Source organism: Ostrea edulis, chromosome 8 (assembly GCF_947568905.1).
Source record: "Ostrea edulis chromosome 8, xbOstEdul1.1, whole genome shotgun sequence".
Classification (NCBI taxonomy): domain Eukaryota; kingdom Metazoa; phylum Mollusca; class Bivalvia; order Ostreida; family Ostreidae; genus Ostrea; species Ostrea edulis.
The window spans coordinates 55,523,864-55,542,392 of record NC_079171.1 but is presented as its reverse complement, the minus strand read 5'-3'; the positions used below and the strand labels follow the sequence as shown (position 1 = coordinate 55,542,392).

The window sequence follows — 18,529 nt, the reverse complement described above, 5'->3', positions numbered from 1 at the left end:
CACAAAATCTTTTTATTCATTGAATTATTTTTGTTGGGAGAACTTACATTTTTTTTTTATCAAAAAAACCCTTGAAATTTGCATCATTTTATTAATTTCGCTATATTTGAAATGACATAAAATAGTAAAAATGACTACATAAGAGACATATTTCAAGCCCTATAAAATCTGTAAAATCCAGGAGCTTCCAGGGGGCTCCTGTCTCATAAAGTTGCACCCCACCTCAATTCCTGGATCCGCCCTGGTACTAATATATAAAATTCAGTAACAGAAATAAAGGAGAGGTGAACATAATGATGAAGAAGCATTGTTACCAATTAAAACACTCTTTAAAAACGGAATTAAAAATGACAAACGAATTTAAAAGGATTATTGCTATAAGGGTTTAATGCCTGACAAAAAATATCACATAGTTTTCATCAACAACCCCCCCCCCCAACTCTATTTGATGAATGTTTAAAATAATGATAATCAATGTATGAACATTAATGTCGTTTCAAGGGTTTTTGAACACCTTCTCACCCTACCTATTTGAATTTAGATTTTTACCTGACATTGATCATCTTCACCTCTACCCAAAAAGAGTTAAACCATTCTCTCTCTCTCTCTCTTTCTCTCTCTCTCTCTATATATATCACATAAAAAGCAAGGAGGGAGTTGCAACCCCTTTCTAGCCCCATCAATACAGACCCGATCTCGTTAACAGTAACTAAAACGTATTCCATCTGATTGTGAAATGATTTGAAAAGTTCCCTACCTTATGCCAAATAAATCACTAGTTATGTAACCAATCGTTAGATGGTGGTACCATACTTTTGATCCCTCGTTGTCCCTTATTTAAAGGGGCATCGACACGATTTGAACTAACAATTTCGAAATTGTATTTTTTCCATTTTATTGTTTACAATGCCTAACTGAAGTATTTCTAAAGGTCATCCAAAATGTTATTATCAGTTGTTGAGTTACAAGTGAGATACAGCACTAACAATTCTTCGTTATGTAAACAAGGCCTGTGCCATGTTTCTTTTTACAATATGTATTAATAGAAAATAGCATGTTTAAAACAAAATGATTTGTGCCAAACACTGGAAACTATCTAATTGTATTCATAATTATCTTGCAAATTGAAAAAAAAATGCTTTAAACGAACTTTTACTGGTATATATAGCTTAAATGTAAACAGGGCACGAACCTTTTTATACATAACAAAGAATTGTGAGCTCTGTATCTCACATGTACCTCGACAACTAACATTAAAAATTTGCTGACTATTACAAATACCTTAGTTAGACATTCTAAACATTAAAAATGGGGGGGGGGGGAAGATTTGAAAATGTTCATCTCAAATCATGTCCATGGCCCTTTAAATAAGGGAGTGACCCTTAAAACATGATCTTGTTGAATTGGTTTCTTATTATCATCCACAACTGTTGTTCTACGGGCAACGTTTAATATATATATATATATATATATACTTTATGTATATATAAAAAAAATAAGAACGACGAAAATAACTCAACCGGTTTCATTTTCAAGAGTTATGATATTATTGCTTAGTTACACATTATAGAATATATATCAAACATGACGGATTGTATTGACGCTTTAACAAAGATCATTATGACGTCATGATACAATGTTATGAAATATTACATGAGAAGAAAAAAAAGAAATAAAAACAAAGCCGACTTTTGGTCTGTGCAAGAAAAAAAATATACAATATGTACAATAATAAATGACAGGTTTGTTTACATAGCAGTTGACTTCACAATCAAATAAAACAGATTTATAATGCGTGAAAATATACTCATGGACAAAAGAAACGTTACACCAAAATGTATAACTGTAATTTTATTTCATGAAAATATAATATAATTTGGGAATAAAAAAATAAAATTTGAATGTTCAAACACAACAAATATCTAAGGTTTCCCGAATCTGAACATACACAAATTACGGAGTCAAAGCCGGAAAGTGTTAACTTCGGATATTCAATTCACAATGTCAATAACGAGTGAAAGAACCAATGTTATCGATAACAGCTTGACAACGACGACGCATAGAAGCAATGAGACGATTGATGGAGACCTGAGGGATTCTTTGCCATTCTTCCTGCAAAGCAGTTCTAAGCTGTTCAAGCGTTTCCGGTTGATTGCGGCGTTGTCTTACTCGACGGTCTAATTGGTCCCAGAGGTGCTCGATTGGCGATAAATCGGGCGAAAGTGCTGGCCATGGCAAGATGTCGATGTGATTGTTGGCAAGAAAGTCTCTGTTGGCTCTTGCAACGTGGGGGCGCGCATTATCCTGTTGGAAAATTCCGCCATTTGCAGCGATAAAGGGACGGACATGTTGTGCAAGGATTTCATTACGGTATCGTTGTGCATTTAATGTCCCAATGATCGGTACAAGATCTGTTCGTCGATTACCACTTATTCCGCCCCACATCATTACACTTCCGCCTCCAAAGCGGTCATGGCGTAGCACACATCCATCAGAGAAGCGTTCACCGCGTCTACGGTACACGCGTGTTCTGCCATCCACTCGGCGCAGCATGAAACGTGATTCATCACTAAACAGAACGTGATTCCAGTCTGCAAGCCTCCATCTCAAGTGACGTCGAGCCCATTGAAGTCGTTCTCGGCAGTGTCTTTGGGTCAGCATAGGTCCTTTGTATGGGCGTCGTGCACGTAGACCTGCAGCCGACAAACGTCGTTGAACTGTTCGGCGACTGATTCGCCGCAATCCAGGAATTCCAACAGCAGTGTTTGCTGGATTTTCCGTTCTGTTCCGTAGATGACGTAATCGTATCATGCGGTCCTGCCTGGGCGTTGTTACCCTAGGTCTTCCAGATCGGGGGCGGTCTGCTGTTGAATTTGTTGTGTTGAAACGGTGCAATAATCGAGAAATCGTGATCCTTGCAACCCCAAATCGCCGTGCAACGTCGGCTTGCGACGCTCCAAGTTCCAACATGCCAATTGCTCTTTCGCGACTGGAACTGTCGAGCCGGGGCATTGCAATACGCGAAGATGTTGGAAAATTTTGATGTTTTTCTTACTGCCTGAATCACCTTGAGTAGTATTTGATAAAAATGAAAATGATTTTCTTTGCACGTGCAATGCGATATCCACGAAACCATGTTTACGGGTATCAACGATAAATTCACGCATGACTAGGTTTTAACATTTGTTGTGTTTGCCAGTGTAATCAGTAAAGCATGAAGTGTTGTTAAACAAGTTTTTATTTATTTATACGAAAAAATATTGTTTTACTATAATTTTTTCATGTGTAACGTTTCTTTTGTCCATGAGTATATTTATAAATCATATAAAGTTTTGCATTGTATGAAACGTTTAATGGGTACCTGTAAAGTGCGAAACGAAATCGACACGAAACGAAATCTACCGAAACGAAACAAAACCTACCGAAACGAAACGAAACAGATTGTACAACCGAACTCTTTTAATTGTAATTATTAAAAATGGTATCTTAGGCCCCTATGAAAGTTACCACATATAAATAAAATTCGCCTCCCCTTTGATGTAGGTTTTGGACTTGACTTATACAATTTTTTTAAAATTTGGAATGGGGGGGGGGGGTAAGCCCATAGTACATATCCGATTAAATACCATGTGCAATTAGTTTCAGATTCATAAATTTCAGAACGGAGGGTTACAGTCTCACAGGTCAGAGGTATGGGGAAACACACTTAATAGACGTTGGATCCGCGTTTGGGCATAAATACATGTTTCAGTGTTTTTGCTCTAAAGACAAATCTATGTATACATGTGGATATTGTGTATTTGTATGTAGTATATCAAACGGTGGATTCTAAGTATGTCCTCCCATTCTCTTTGTAATCTCGGCTTCCCTTGTTCATAAGCCTTTTGATTTTACAAAATGCTGACCACTTCCTGATATTATTGCATAAAACAAACTTTCTCGGACACCAGCTTCTTCAAACAATGTATATATACCCAAAGGCGGATCCTTGCCTCAGTAATATTATACGGGTTTTCATTTTCAATAATAAAAAAGAATGAAAATAATTGAATAACAACTTATTCGCATATGTAGCAAAACACTTCAATTTCGATGCGTTTTATTCCGTTCTGCTAAAACTAATATCCACACGGATATTGGTATTTAGCGGAATGAAACGGAACCAGATATAGTTACTTAGTTAAGATGTTTTTAACACAAATAAATCTACAGTTAGACCCCCTCGCAACACATTCTATAAAATGGTGTTCAAGTTACTACTTCCGATAACGCAGAGAAAGTTGATTTATTGAATGATTATCTTCCTTCAGTTTCAAATGTTGATGACAGTCGCAGAAGTCAACCTAAATTTTTCTCTTTATACAGTGATGTTCCGCAATTAATACATATTACAGAACAAGATGTTTTATATAATAACCTTTTTACCCGTTAACAAACAAAAGGTCCTGACTATCAAAAAATGTTAAAGAGTACTACATATTCAAGACTTGTTATCTAATAAATTCTTGGATCATCGTACAATTCCAAACTGTTGGAAAATTGATCACTTTTTGTACAAAACAGATGATCCATCAGTTATGTCAGGAGAAAATAATGTGGCCTTAATTTACAAAAAGCCCCACCCCCGAAAAAAAAGAGAGAATTCGCTGTCTCAAATACTTGAACACATGTGAAAATGCGAATACTATATATATATATATATATATATATATATATATATATATATATATATATATATATGTGTGTGTGTGTGTGTGTGTGTACAGTGGAGCCTCGATAATCCGGACACTTTGGTTCCCAGCAAAATCGTCCGGATAAATGAAGCGTCCGGATAATTGAATCGCATATTTTCTAGCTTTGCATAAGTAGCCAATATGTGCCTACTTTATTGATGCATAGTGAATTAAACACATTCTATCATTGGATTTAATCATTTGCATTAGTAAATAAATTATAATAATGTTAACATTTACATGTCTTTCAAAGCACTAAAATTTAATGTACGTGTCATTGTATTTGCCTGTGCTTACATTGTACATACATATGATCCTTACAAAAAATATACAAAACTGTGTACCGTATGCACTAAAACAAATAATGAAGCACTTTATATAACTATAAGTAATTAAATCATTAGTAACTAACATAATCATTTACACCTCAAACATTTCATCACACTTTTACTTCTTAAAGAGGCCGGCAATTTTCATCTGTCACGATTCACGGGTTCGGCGGTCTGTTAAAACAATCTTCATCGTCCAAAGTTGATATAAGAATTTCGTGATTATCATGTCAGTTGACAACATTCTTTAACCAAAATTCAATCTGCCAGACTTTATATTTCTTATTCTATAATTATCCAAGACAATATCAGGAGAACAAAATCATTTAAGCTCGTAATATCAAGACCTACTACTGCTTTGATCTAGTCACGCACACCTATTATTTTCATGATGCGCAATAAAGCTCTACAACATCGTAACAAGAATCAATCGTACACAGGTACATCTACATTCTACATGCGCGACATTCTAAACGTTAAAACTTATACTATATATACATGTGCATTAAAATACATGTATATTTCACGCCAATCAACAGAATAAAATCCAGAATCTAGAAGTATAATCTACACTCTTTAGATTTGAATAAGCCGATATCAATTTACGAATCAGTACAAATGATACGTGTAGCAGTTAAAAAAATTATCATTACGGCATGATGTTTAATTTATTAATACTATTAGGGGGTATTGATCAAGACTATAAAAAAATATGCTACAGATTTATTTACAAAATTCAACACTACACGCAATAAAGATCTTATGTGCGAAAATTGGCGATACAATGTCTCGATCGGCACGTGCTATCTAACGGACTTATCATTACACACCACCTAATTGGAGGGAGGTGTTGACAGGGTACATGTAATCGATTCAATAAGACAGTTTGGCTTGTTTTCTTTATAATTTACACCTTGCTAAAATTGTCCGACACAGACCTTCCCTAAACAAAATTACCGTCTGGATTAACGGTACAATTTTCAATGCATTATAACGTTTTGTAGTAAAAAGTGACCGTCCGGATCCGGGACGCGAATTTCCGGATTAATGATACAAAATAATGGATAAAAATTCCGTTCCCTAGAAAAATCGTCCGGAAGGTGAAGCGTCCGGATTAATGGCGTCCGGATTACCGAGGCTCCACTGTATATTGATTTTTGATATTAACAATCCCTCTGACTTTCAGAGTGATCAAATAATAAACCGATGAAAAAGAAAGCTTCAACAAAAACAGGGGAAAATCATGTGGCATTAATTTACACAAAAAAAAAAAAAAAAAACTGGAAAAAAACCCCACAAAACATCAAGAAAAGAGAGAATTCGGTGTCTTAAGATGCGATTGAACACGTGTGAAAATGCGTCTTCAAAACCAACACAAATTGCAATCAAAAATTTCACGCATGTTCAAAAACACATGCATGTGTGTGAAAGCAGTTCTTTCCACCCCCACCCCTACCCCCCATAGGAAAAAAGAGATAATGCGGTGTCTTACGATTCTGTACGATTAAAAAGAATGAGCATAATTGAATAACAAGAGACTAATTGTAGGTGTAGAATAACACTTCCATTTCGATGTTTCGTTCCGTTCCGTTAAGTACTAATATCCACACGGCTATTGGTATTTAGCGGAACGGAACGGAATGCTATATATATCTATATGCATATTGATTTTTGAAATTAACAATTCCTCTGACTTTCAGAGTGATCAAATAATAAACCGATGAAAATGAAAGCTTCAACAAACACAAGAGAAAATAACCTGGCATTAATTTACCAAAAAAAAAAAAAAAAAAAGAAAAAGAAAACAGAATTCCGTGTCTGAAGATGCGATTGAACACGTGTGAAAATGTGTCTTCAATACCGAAACAAACTGCAATCAAAAATTTCACGCATGTTCAAAAACACATGCATGTGTGTGAAAGCAGTTATTTCCACCCCCACCGCCATAGGGAAAAAAGATAATGCGGTGTCTTATGATTCTGTACGATTAAAAAGAATGAGCATATTTGAATAACAAGAGACTAATTGTAGGTGTAGAATAACACTTCCATTTCGATGTTTCGTTCCGTTCCGTTAAGTACTAATATCCACACGGCTATTGGTATTTAGCGGAACGGAACGGAATCCTATATATATCTATATGTATATTGATTTTTGAAATTAACAATTCCTCTGACTTTCAGAGTGATCAAATAATAAACTGATGAAAATTAAAGCTTCTACAAAAACAGGAGAAAATAACCTGGCATTAATTTACCCCAAAAAAATCACCCCCCCAAAAAAAACAACAAAAGAAAAAGAAAAGAGGGAATTCGGTGTCTTAAGATGCGATTGAACACGTGTTAAATGCATCTTCAAAAGCAAAGTAAATTGCAATCAAAAATTTCAGACATGTTCAAAAACACATGCATGTGTGTGAAAGCAGTTATTTCCACCCCCACCCCCATAGGAAAAAAGATAATTCGTTGTCTTAAGATTCTGTACGATTAAAAAGAATGAGCATATTTGAATAACAAAAGACTAATTGTAGGTGTAGAATAACACTTCCATTTCGATGTTTCGTTCCGTTTCGTTAAGTACTAATATCCACACGGCTATTGGTATTTAGCGGAACGGAACAGAATCCTATATATATCTATATGTATATTGATTTTCGAAATTAACAATTCCTGACTTTCAGAGTGATCAAATAAACCGATGAAAAAGAAAGCTTCAGCAAAAACAATAGAAAATAACCTGGCAATAATTTACAAAAAACCCCCACAAAAACCACCTCCTGAAAAAAAATCCCACAAAATAAAAAGAAAAGAGAGAATTCGGTGTCTTAAGATGCGATTACAAAGAATGAGAACACTTAATAAGAGACTACTTGGACTTGTAGAGTAACACTTGAAATTCGATGTTTCGTTCCGTTCCGTTAAGTACTAATATCCACACGGCTATTGGTATTTAGCGGAACGGAACGGAATCCTATATATATCTATATGTATATTGATTTTTGAAATTAACAATTCCTCTGACTTTCAGAGTGATCAAATAATAAACTGATGAAAATTAAAGCTTCTACAAAAACAGGAGAAAATAACCTGGCATTAATTTACAAAAAAAAAAAAAATCACACACCCCCCTCCAAAAGAAAAACAACACAAGAAAAAGAAAAGAGGGAATTTGGTGTCTTAAGATGCGATTGAACACGTGTTAAATGCATCTTCAAAACCGAAGTAAATTGCAATAAAACAATTCAGACATGTTCAAAAACACATGCATGTGTGTGAAAGCAGTTATTTCCACCCCCACCCCATAGTGAAAAAGATAATTCGTTGTCTTAAGATTCTGTACGATTAAAAAGAATGAGCATATTTGAATAACAAAAGACTAATTGTAGGTGTAGAATAACACTTCCATTTCGATGTTTCGTTCCGTTCCGTTAAGTACTAATATCCACACGGCTATTGGTATTTAGCGGAACGGAACTTAATCCTATATATATCTATATGTATATTGATTTTTGAAATTAACAATTCCTCTGACTTTCAGAGTGATCAAATAAACCGATGAAAATGAAAGCTTCAACAAAAACAGGAGAAAATAACCTGGCATTAATTTACAATCCCATCCCCCCCCCCCAAAAAAAAAACCCACAACAAGAAAAAGAAAAGAGAGAAATCGGTGTCTTAAGATGCGATTGAACACATGTGAAAATGCGCCTTCAAAACCGAAACAAATTGCAATCAAAAATTTCAGACATGTTCAAAAACACATGCATGTGTGCGAAAGCAGTTATTTCCACCCCCACTCCCATCGGAAAAAAAGATAATTCGTTGTCTTAAGATTCTGTACAATTAAAAAGAATGAGCATAATTGAATAGCAAGTGTCTAATTGTAGATGTAGAATAACTCTTGAATTTCGATGTTTCGTTCCGTTCCGTTAAATACTAATATCCACACGGCTATTGGTATTTAGCGAAACGGAACGGAACCAGCGCAGAAAATATCCATTTTATATCAGTAATAAATGCAAATCGAAAATTAAGCATAGTTTATACATTAACTACAGATATCAACGCAGAAGTAAAGGTCAGATGATTGAACACAATTGTATATTTAAAAAATACAACTTTAAATCCTGGTATTCTCTTTTACAACTCTCTACTTCTCTTAGGCCAGCATCAGTGGACACAATTATGTATATAACTAGAAGATTAAAGTCCAGTATTTTAATTTTACAACCAAATTTTTTTTTCACAGTGGATTCCCCCTTAGGGTACCCCACAATCGGTTCCGTTCAGTTCCGCAAAGTACCAATAGCCAGACAGACGTAGAATGGACATCCTTTGCCAAATCTTTAGTAGAAAAGGAGCTCGCACGATTAGAAAAGCTAGGAATTAAGTATCGAGTTCCTGTACCAGGGGCAAGGTAATCCATACATCTTCTCTAACCCATCCACTCCCTATCTCTTGTTTTTCAATAAGGAATGCTAAAATCATTATTCTGTAATCATAACCATATAAAGAGATAACTGATTGTATGACAAGATGTACAGAAAAACAAGATGTGTTTGCGAAACTCTGAAGCCCGGGTATGGTAGTAAAGTAATTCTGGCACCAAAAGAAAGGTCTTGTCATAAGAAATTGACATGTGGAATACGAAAGTACTATTACTAAGCGTTCAAAAGTTAAGGTTGGAGTAGTTGCCGTCAAACAGACAGATACACAGATAGACGGGCAGATAAAAACATATACCCCGGTTATCCAACTACGGAGATATAAAAGCATTGTAAATTTTGTCATGAGTAAAATTGATTGGCATACGAAATAATGATTTTTTTTTTAAAATTTAAATTTTACAGAATGACAAGAAGGAAGTTACATGTAAACACAGCACTTCCGGGTCTGAGAGTTCAATACAGCGTGGACAACAGGCAGACATGGCAGGATGTTACCTCTAAAACAAAGATCCTTCCGGGGAGAAAAGTATTCTTGAGAACAGAGTATGTCACAAAAAAACGACCCTACAATTCTATACCAACACAACGTAAATCTGCGAAAGCTTTAATTATGAAACTGAAGAAATGTGTTCAACATATGTTGTGCTTGTGGACACTTTCATCTGATGGTTTTTTCTTCATTTTTGGCGTAGGTCTGTAGACAAAACACGGTACAGTAGGATTGTTTCCATGACAACAGAGGTAATATCCGCATCGCATCATTCTCGAGTTTTAAAGGGGTCTAGATTGAAAACAAATGCTTGTTTTAAATAATCTTTTTCAATTTTGTATAGGTCCGTCTGTTAATGTTTTTGTTTGTGTGTGCGTGGTGTGTTTTGTTTGTGTTGTGTGACTTTCGTAATGTATAAGAATCGTTGACATAAATCATTTTCAAAACGAACACAGCATACATTAGGGCATCCAATGTTAATCAAACATTTTCCAATCTATTGTTTATATATCATACACTGTACTTTTTATGTCAAAATTTTAATATTATACATTTAGTGTTTTTAAATTAATTGTCTGTAGAATACTGAGTCGTAAAACTCATACTTATCTTATTATTGTAAGGCGCATTCCATTTACATTGTATCATAATAATTACAAGTAATCGGTACAATTAAGGAGCTATAGCAATTTGAAGTTGAAATAGTTAGCATCCACACTTATCTATCTGGCCTTTTGGTGTTTTGCTCTTTGAAAGTTATCTCACTTGCATTGTAGTGACTCTAAATTAAGGTATTTTTGTGTGTATTTAAACCTTGAAACCTAATCTACCTGAAAGTAGAGAGCACTACATTCGCCGAAATACCCCCACAAGAAAATGAAATACCACCAATCTCCGCGGATATACAAAAACATTAACCGTCTATGTATGACGTCACTCTAATATAACGAGATTGATCTGATTAAAGCAAGGCCACTTAAAGATCGCATATTCCTAACCGGGACATATATCCCTGAAATGTCTGATCAAGCATTCCGATCCCGAAACTGTCTTAGGACTTTGAGGTCCGTCGCAAAATGTAATAAATCTTTCGCCTATCCATAACTTTTGTTGATTTTGTCCTTATCTTTTTATAGAGAAAATATAAGAAGAAGTACGGAAATCCTAATGGATAAAATCATGGGAAGCTTGCAGAAGTATGTAGATTTTATGATCACTGTTCGTTATCGTCAGTTTTCCATCTATATGAATGAGATGATTTGACCGTGGAGTTAACGAGGACATGTTTAACATACAATATACTTTCTTTGCTTTCAGAACATCTGCGTGCGTGGAGTAAGTGTTGCCATATATCTATACAGCCAATAGAATACTGAAATATGTAGTGTTAAGCCAATAAATTTGTTGTCTTGTTTGTTTTTGTTTTGGCTTTTGATTTTGGCACATGCTGATCCTTCTCTGAATGAAACGACCTTAGTATAACGAATAACTAAACCAAACATATTTAAATAAACAGTGACGTCATTCATTGTCTTTAGTCATTGGATAGTTAGACTTTTATAATCAATATGGATTAGTCCATACATGTTTATATTATGTATATAGTTTTGATTATATTAAATCTACATGAAATATATCTCATGTGGGAACTACTTTATCCCATCCATCCCTCTTTCTGCTCTCCCCACCTCTCCCCGTTTCTCTCTTCCTCAACAGAAGAGGTATATATTTTGTATCAAGGTAAGGTTCCAAATTATATTAAGTGGACAGCACTAGGTCTACCAACTGACCGACAGACAGGTGCAAATCATCTTGTTGGGGGATGATATGCATACGTATTTTTGCATTTTCCTGTATTCCTAGCAGAAACACATCACAAATGGTCTAAAATTCAGTGATTTATCTACCTTACAGTTACATGTAAATGCATAAAGCAACAAATCTGACGATTCCCACGGAAGCAACATTATTTTTCGTAATGAAACTCGGGACAACAATAACTCGTATATGATGAGAGATCGCTGAAGTGTTTTTTTTTTATTTTTCAAGAATTACGTACTTCCCAATGCCTCACGGATTAATTATATATTGTTAACTGACACAAGTGGTTATGAAACCGAGATGTTCATATAAAAGTGTTCATCAGATTGTTTTAATTACTTAAAGCTCGCTGACGACTGACTCTTTTTATTCATAACCGTCAAGATTTGCACACGCTAACTTTCAATAACATGGCAACATACAAACACAAAGTTAGATCGCTAACTTATGTGAATTTGTGCTATCGTAAAATCCCCGAAAACAAGTGTTGTACGCATGATTATATCAACTTTAGATATGATGTTGACTCCAATGACTCAAGCGGAAAGATGCACCAGAAATAGGTGTCACAGAAATGACTGTTAGCATTCTCATGTTTATCTTTCATAAAGGTACTGGTATTTTCTATTTTGAACTGATTTAAAACTCCGTTTGAATCCATTACCAATTTTTCAACAGATATATCAATATAAACTTCAGGTAAAAGTTTTCTGAACGCGATGATTCTAAATACCAAAATATTACTTATCGGTATCCTCACCGTAGTTGACTTCTTTATATTAAAATTGAGGAAAGAAACATTTCATCAGCTGAATCCATGTCCTTTCTTTCATGAAATGAATAGATAATTTGTGTAAGAGACTTTATATAGACAGTGTTATTGTTGAATAGATTAATGGTTCTATGCAAAAGACAAAGCAAATCAATTCTTTTGAATTATTAATGAGAACTATCAGTCATCAGATTGTACTTGTACTCGTATCACACGAATGGTGTTGAAAATGAGGTGTGGCTTGCGTAAATATTGACGCAAAGGTTTATGAAAAAAACATCGCTGGCAGAAACTGACAGCTTGAAATTGATTGGCTTAACGAAAGGTCATACGACCTAACCCTCTGGAAGGTTACGTCAGATCCTAGTAAAGCGATCTAGGTGCACGTATGAAAGGATATGATTTTAATCAGATTGATATCTGTTCAGAGCGCTCTCGTTTAATCTTCGGGGGAGGGGGTGGGGGTCAAGGGATTTAAAAAAGTAAGATAAATAACTTGATGAGCTGAAGGCCCGAGGTGGGAATGTTTTTCTGAACTATTCAGTATACCATCTTGTTACTTATCCATTATTGAAACTTCACCAGCTTGAAGTAAAATACAAATTTAAACCTATGTTTCGTGCTTATGGTCGTAGCAATGAGGTTCTTTAAAGTGTCAACGCCTGCTGTGACAAGGACCTCCGTTTTTAAGGTTATATATCTAAAAGAATGTGGAGTGTTTGACAAAGACGCAATCATTACCAATTCTAGTCTTATCTTTAACACGAGCATGAGCTGGGATCAAAGTCATGAACTATCGTGTTCGTTGAAGGATTTTCTAAAGCTGAATAACGTAAAAAGCCAGTGTTTGTAGACGAGGCTTTATTCAGTATAGTGAACACACAACATCTAATGAAAATCTGAAAGTGATATCAAACAACAGGTATTAACATTCTGATAGAATACAATTCTATAAAAGCATGACAGTAAACGTTTTCCATCCATACAAAAATGAATCTGATTTATGACCATGATATTAAATTTCAAACGTAAGTTTTATCTATTTCTGAAATTCGATTATCAAATTTAAAAAATGATTAGATATACACCAAGCTATAGATAATTATACTGCATCATCAAATATGTTAATGTTCGATATTAAATATCAACATGTACATGTAACCTGGCCTTAAACTGCTGTAACCGATAAACTTTAAAACATTACAGACATCAATCATGAAAATCACCTGTGAACCATCGATTGTCTATACATAAAGATATGAAAAATATCAATAAACTTGCACTGTGATAGGCAAAACAAAACAACAGTTTGAACGGCGTGTACGTAAGCATGTAGTTTGGACAACAGAAATTGTCATTCTCTACCCAGATTTCTGTGCGCTACTCGCACTATACCTCTTTCAACCGTTAATTTACAGAAATCTTGTAAAACTGTCGAATATCCTACATTTATGTTTTGGAATAAATATTTAGTCATATCAAGAAATACGTTTTGTGCAATTAAATTGAGGCTTACTGTAAATTGTTTAAAATTGTTGTTTTCTGATCCTAAATTCGGACATAGTTCGTAATATGCGTATGGATGTAGGACATCACGTGGTGGGGATTTAAAGTAAACATGGAATCAAAAGTAAGAAAGGCTGTAAAAATACGATAAAATCTGTAAAATAAGAGGTAAAATAAAAGATAAACAGCCAGTGGGCCATGAAAAGAGTGTGATGTATCACTTGTAGCCAGAACCTTTCAGGGAAACGAGAATGACTGTCTATATCATGTGATTATTTTGTCACGTGATTCCAAGTGTAGTGCGTCCTCTGTTAAAAATACATGTAATGCAAAAATTGTATGTATTAACACAAACGAAGAAAAAGAGAAATAACCTCAATCTCTCCAAAACAAAATCCAAATCAAAGAATAATTAAAAAAAAACACAAACAAACGAACACACAATAAAAAACAAACAAACAAACAATAGCAACAAATAAATGTATTAATCAGTATAATTTAAAGATTAATTGATTAAAGTATTTAATGTCCCTCTCAAGAGTTTTTTCCCCTAATTTAGAGACGTCACCATTGCCGGTAAGTGTAGCAAAACTTACAGCCTTTGAGCAGGGAGGGATCTTTACCGTGCCACTTGCTGTGAGATAGAGCCTCGACTTTTGCGATTTTATCCGGAGGAAAGCCATATTTAGATTTTCTGTTGGAATAACATGTACAATATAGGAATCTCCTGATATTATATCATTATTTTGATCGGAGAGTGAGACAAAACAAATTACGCACGATATGATAAAAAGTCTCCATCTTTGGCAAGGATGGCTGAGTCCACCTTTTGAGTAAAGAACAACTTTGGTAATTATTGTCAGGTGTTTAAAGATCAGATATTATTAATATGTGCATTATTAATATCTGCATTCATACAACATTTAAAAAAAATCATATAAGAAAACGACAACGAAAAAGTTGCAAGTTCGAATGTCCTTTGAACACGATGTATACATGTCACAGTGACATGCATCTAAAACCACAACTTTAGTAGATGCCTGTACCCACCTTGTAAACTATCATCAACTATTTAAATAAGTTAGCGCATAATTTAATTTCTTTTCATTATAAGTAGCATAAATAGTTTTTTTAATATCAGAATTTGGTGTAACAGGTAGATGTAAAAGTTACTACTATGGCTGCATTTTAGTACATATCAAATCACAAAACTTTCCAAAATCAACAGAATCAATACCCAACAATAGTCTAGTCCGGCCACTACAATCTGAATGCAGCCATAGCAGCAACTTTTACATCTAGCTGTTACATCAAATTCTGTACGTTAGCGCGTATGTTGCGGTACAATACGTCTAAAGTTTCTAATTCAAAGTAGTTAATATTTTTGTGAGAAGTAAAGATTGCGGTTTAGTAGAACATTTACTGGATCCAGCAATGTATCTCTGTTTGCAAGGATGTTGGTATAGGTACGGTAGCTCCCATTGATTGGGATATCAAATTTGTTTAACACTGAAGCGTGTTTTTGAAGACTTTCGTTTTTAAAAGAAGGAGCTTGGAGTATGAGTTAGAATACTAGATGTGAAATATTGATCATGAGATTAGTATTTTAGGTGCCTTGGGCTTCCATGACCTTCCAACCTCAACCGTCACATAAAAAAATCGACATTCAGGGTCCATCTCAACATTTCAGTCGAGAAATGTTATCATATGATCTTGTTTTTTAAAAAGAAAATACACTTTAAATTATTGATGAAAGGTATGTAAATGGGGCTATTGAACTAGTGAAAATTCATTATTACATTTCAATGTTACATTCAACATGCTGAAGGAAAAGATAATGATCATGTATTGCTTTGTGTAGCCTCACGTTCTTTGGATTCTTATATATATGTCCGACACATTTTGCATATTTTCTACTTCATCACAACAATACCGTTCCATTAAGATACAACTTGGTTAATTATGAAAAAAAGTAGTCTTTAAATTTGCCCCAATAATGACTAATATAATTCTTTGTGTCTTTACTGGTTGACATTGTAAAGAGTTACCATAAATACAATGATGATTAGAAGATATACAAAACATAATAAACATTTCGAATAATATGTACTACATGTTTACAGTCCAGGAAATAACGTATTCTAAATATTCCATCAATTGGTAAAAATTAAACATGGAAGCTGACAAGATAAAGCGAATGTAATCCTTCGAATTCAACTGATACTTGCTTTAGATTTGGTAAAATGCAAATCAGAAATCCATATCATTTAACGATAATAGAAGGGCCAAGATGTGGCCATGTGTTCCACCCCTTTTTCAATCACGGATATGTTAAATTCCTGAAGAATTTTATCAATTTTGCACACAAATGTTCCTGACTCAATTTTCCTTTTAGCAAATGCGATTCCAAGAGGCTTTAATTTGTCTTCGGTTCTGTCTTTTAAAAACACGCCAGATCCAGAATCTCCCTCGTCGAAAAAAATGCCGTTCTCTTTATCACCAATAACGTAACAGTTTTCGAATGTTTGGTAGACATTATACTTCTTTGACGTTACACGGACAGATTCTCCTACACTCATTAAAATTCCTACAGTTTCGTTAGTTGTTCGGCCTCTTTTGTGAACCTCCTCGCTGCCATCATACCGTAAAGAGGTTTCATGGGCAATCTCTAGAACAGTGTGTTCTGAAAGTATAGAAATAAAGATATAGTACTTTACATTATATATTGTTGGCCAATACAAGTTATCTGCTTGATGGTATTTTTACATATTATGAATGGAGATAGAAAAACCTTTTTTATTTGTGGATTGAGCAAGCTGTTTCAACTGCTAAAACAGAAACGTCATTGATATTCTTTAGTGATGTTTATTAGATAAATATATAGTGACATTAATAAACAGACGCCAAAATTAATAAAGGAAAATATAAATGTTTGTTTTGTACATATTGGTTACATATACTTAGATGACAATGTGATATCATTTATCATTACAATGAATCTTATAAAATATATATATAGAGAGGTGAAGATAACAACAGTGATCAATTTCATACACATGTAATTCCTATAAGGAATACAAAACAAAGAGTTGGGCAAACACGGACCCCTGGACATACCAGAAGTGGGATCAGGTGTCTAGGAAGAGTAAGCATTCCCCTGTCAACCGCTCATACCCGCCGTGTCTCGATCAGGTAAACGGAGTAATCCGTAGGTAAAATCAGAGTGCCAAGAATGGCCTAACATTCGGTATGAAACACGTCAGAGAACATTTAACCCAATGATAAATTGTATTGGCAAACTAGATCGTTATAACGACGATAGAATTTGTAAAATGCTGATTTTAAACTAGACTGTACCATCAACTTGTTTATCAGTAGCCTGCCTCAATTTAAAAACTGCTTATACGCAGATCAATCTCGTGAGTATTAAATAAGTTGAGCGATATAAACGTCATATGCAGGTTAAGAGAAGCCGTGGGGGAAGAAATTCATAAACATGTCTTGTTTTAAAAATATCTAAATCAATATTTACATAATACAAAGATTTGTTGTGTACAGGCTTACTTTTTACCATTATGTGCTCTAAGAAATTTGTTAATAAAACACTTATTTGGCTATATATATATAATCTACTTCGAGATCATCAGCTAATATGAAATTAAGGGGACATACTATGGAACATGGATGATAAGATTCCTCATGCATAGCTCTTATCCTTACACGAATTTGACTCTACTTTTTTTGGCACTCTGTTTTTCCCTAAAATAACTCTTAGGGTCTACAAGTTTGCTGTTATTTCGGATTTAAAAAAAATTGGTTGAGCATCACTGAAGAGATATTTGTCGAAATGCGCACCTGGTGCATTAGAATTGGTACCGTATAATTTTAATATTCACCTTTCATCAGAAGATAGGAGGTCAAAAGTGCGTAGTTTGAAAAAAAAGCAGTAGTAATCCATAAGTATTTGTAAGGGAAAGCCTTGCATCAACAAGGAAGGGTCTATGTTAAAGGAGAAAAATATTACTTAGCAGTATCCAATGGGGGGCTTTCAAGACAGTCCACAAACATGTGGACCCCCACCTCACCAATTTCTTGTATCTGCCCAACTATTGACTGGTTTAAAATAATAAGAAAAAAACCTTGATGGTATTTGTCAAGTATATTCCAAAATGCATCAAATTGTTCGAAATGGAAATTGATTTTTACTTGATGATTTTGTTTGAATTTGTGAGCTTTCCAAAGATAGATGTTTGATGTTATTGAGTATTATTTTGCTATTTCATTAATTTCATCATCTCGATCATCTCCCTCGATCCATCTTTGCATTGCTGTTCTTTGTTGTTTTATTGAATTGACCACTGTGTCATTTCATTGTTTATTTTTTTGTCCTTTGTAGTACTACGTCTGTTGATGACTTTACCATTTGCCGAA

The 18,529-nt window shown here is 34.4% G+C and overlaps 1 protein-coding gene and 1 pseudogene across 1 annotated transcript in view; one reads left to right on the top strand and one right to left on the bottom strand.

The window, feature by feature from the left end:
• Positions 1-12,383, top strand: part of LOC130049753 (beta-hexosaminidase-like) — a 40,671-nt pseudogene extending 28,288 nt beyond the window's left edge.
• A 1,053-nt stretch (positions 12,384-13,436) lies between these two features.
• LOC130049215 (uncharacterized) overlaps positions 13,437-18,529 on the bottom strand; it is a 32,659-nt gene continuing 27,566 nt past the window's right edge. The window contains exon 4 of the mRNA XM_056146502.1: positions 13,437-16,781. Within this exon, the coding sequence (XP_056002477.1) occupies positions 16,366-16,781 (416 nt within the window). The 3' untranslated portion in view covers positions 13,437-16,365. The remainder of the gene's footprint in view (positions 16,782-18,529) is intronic.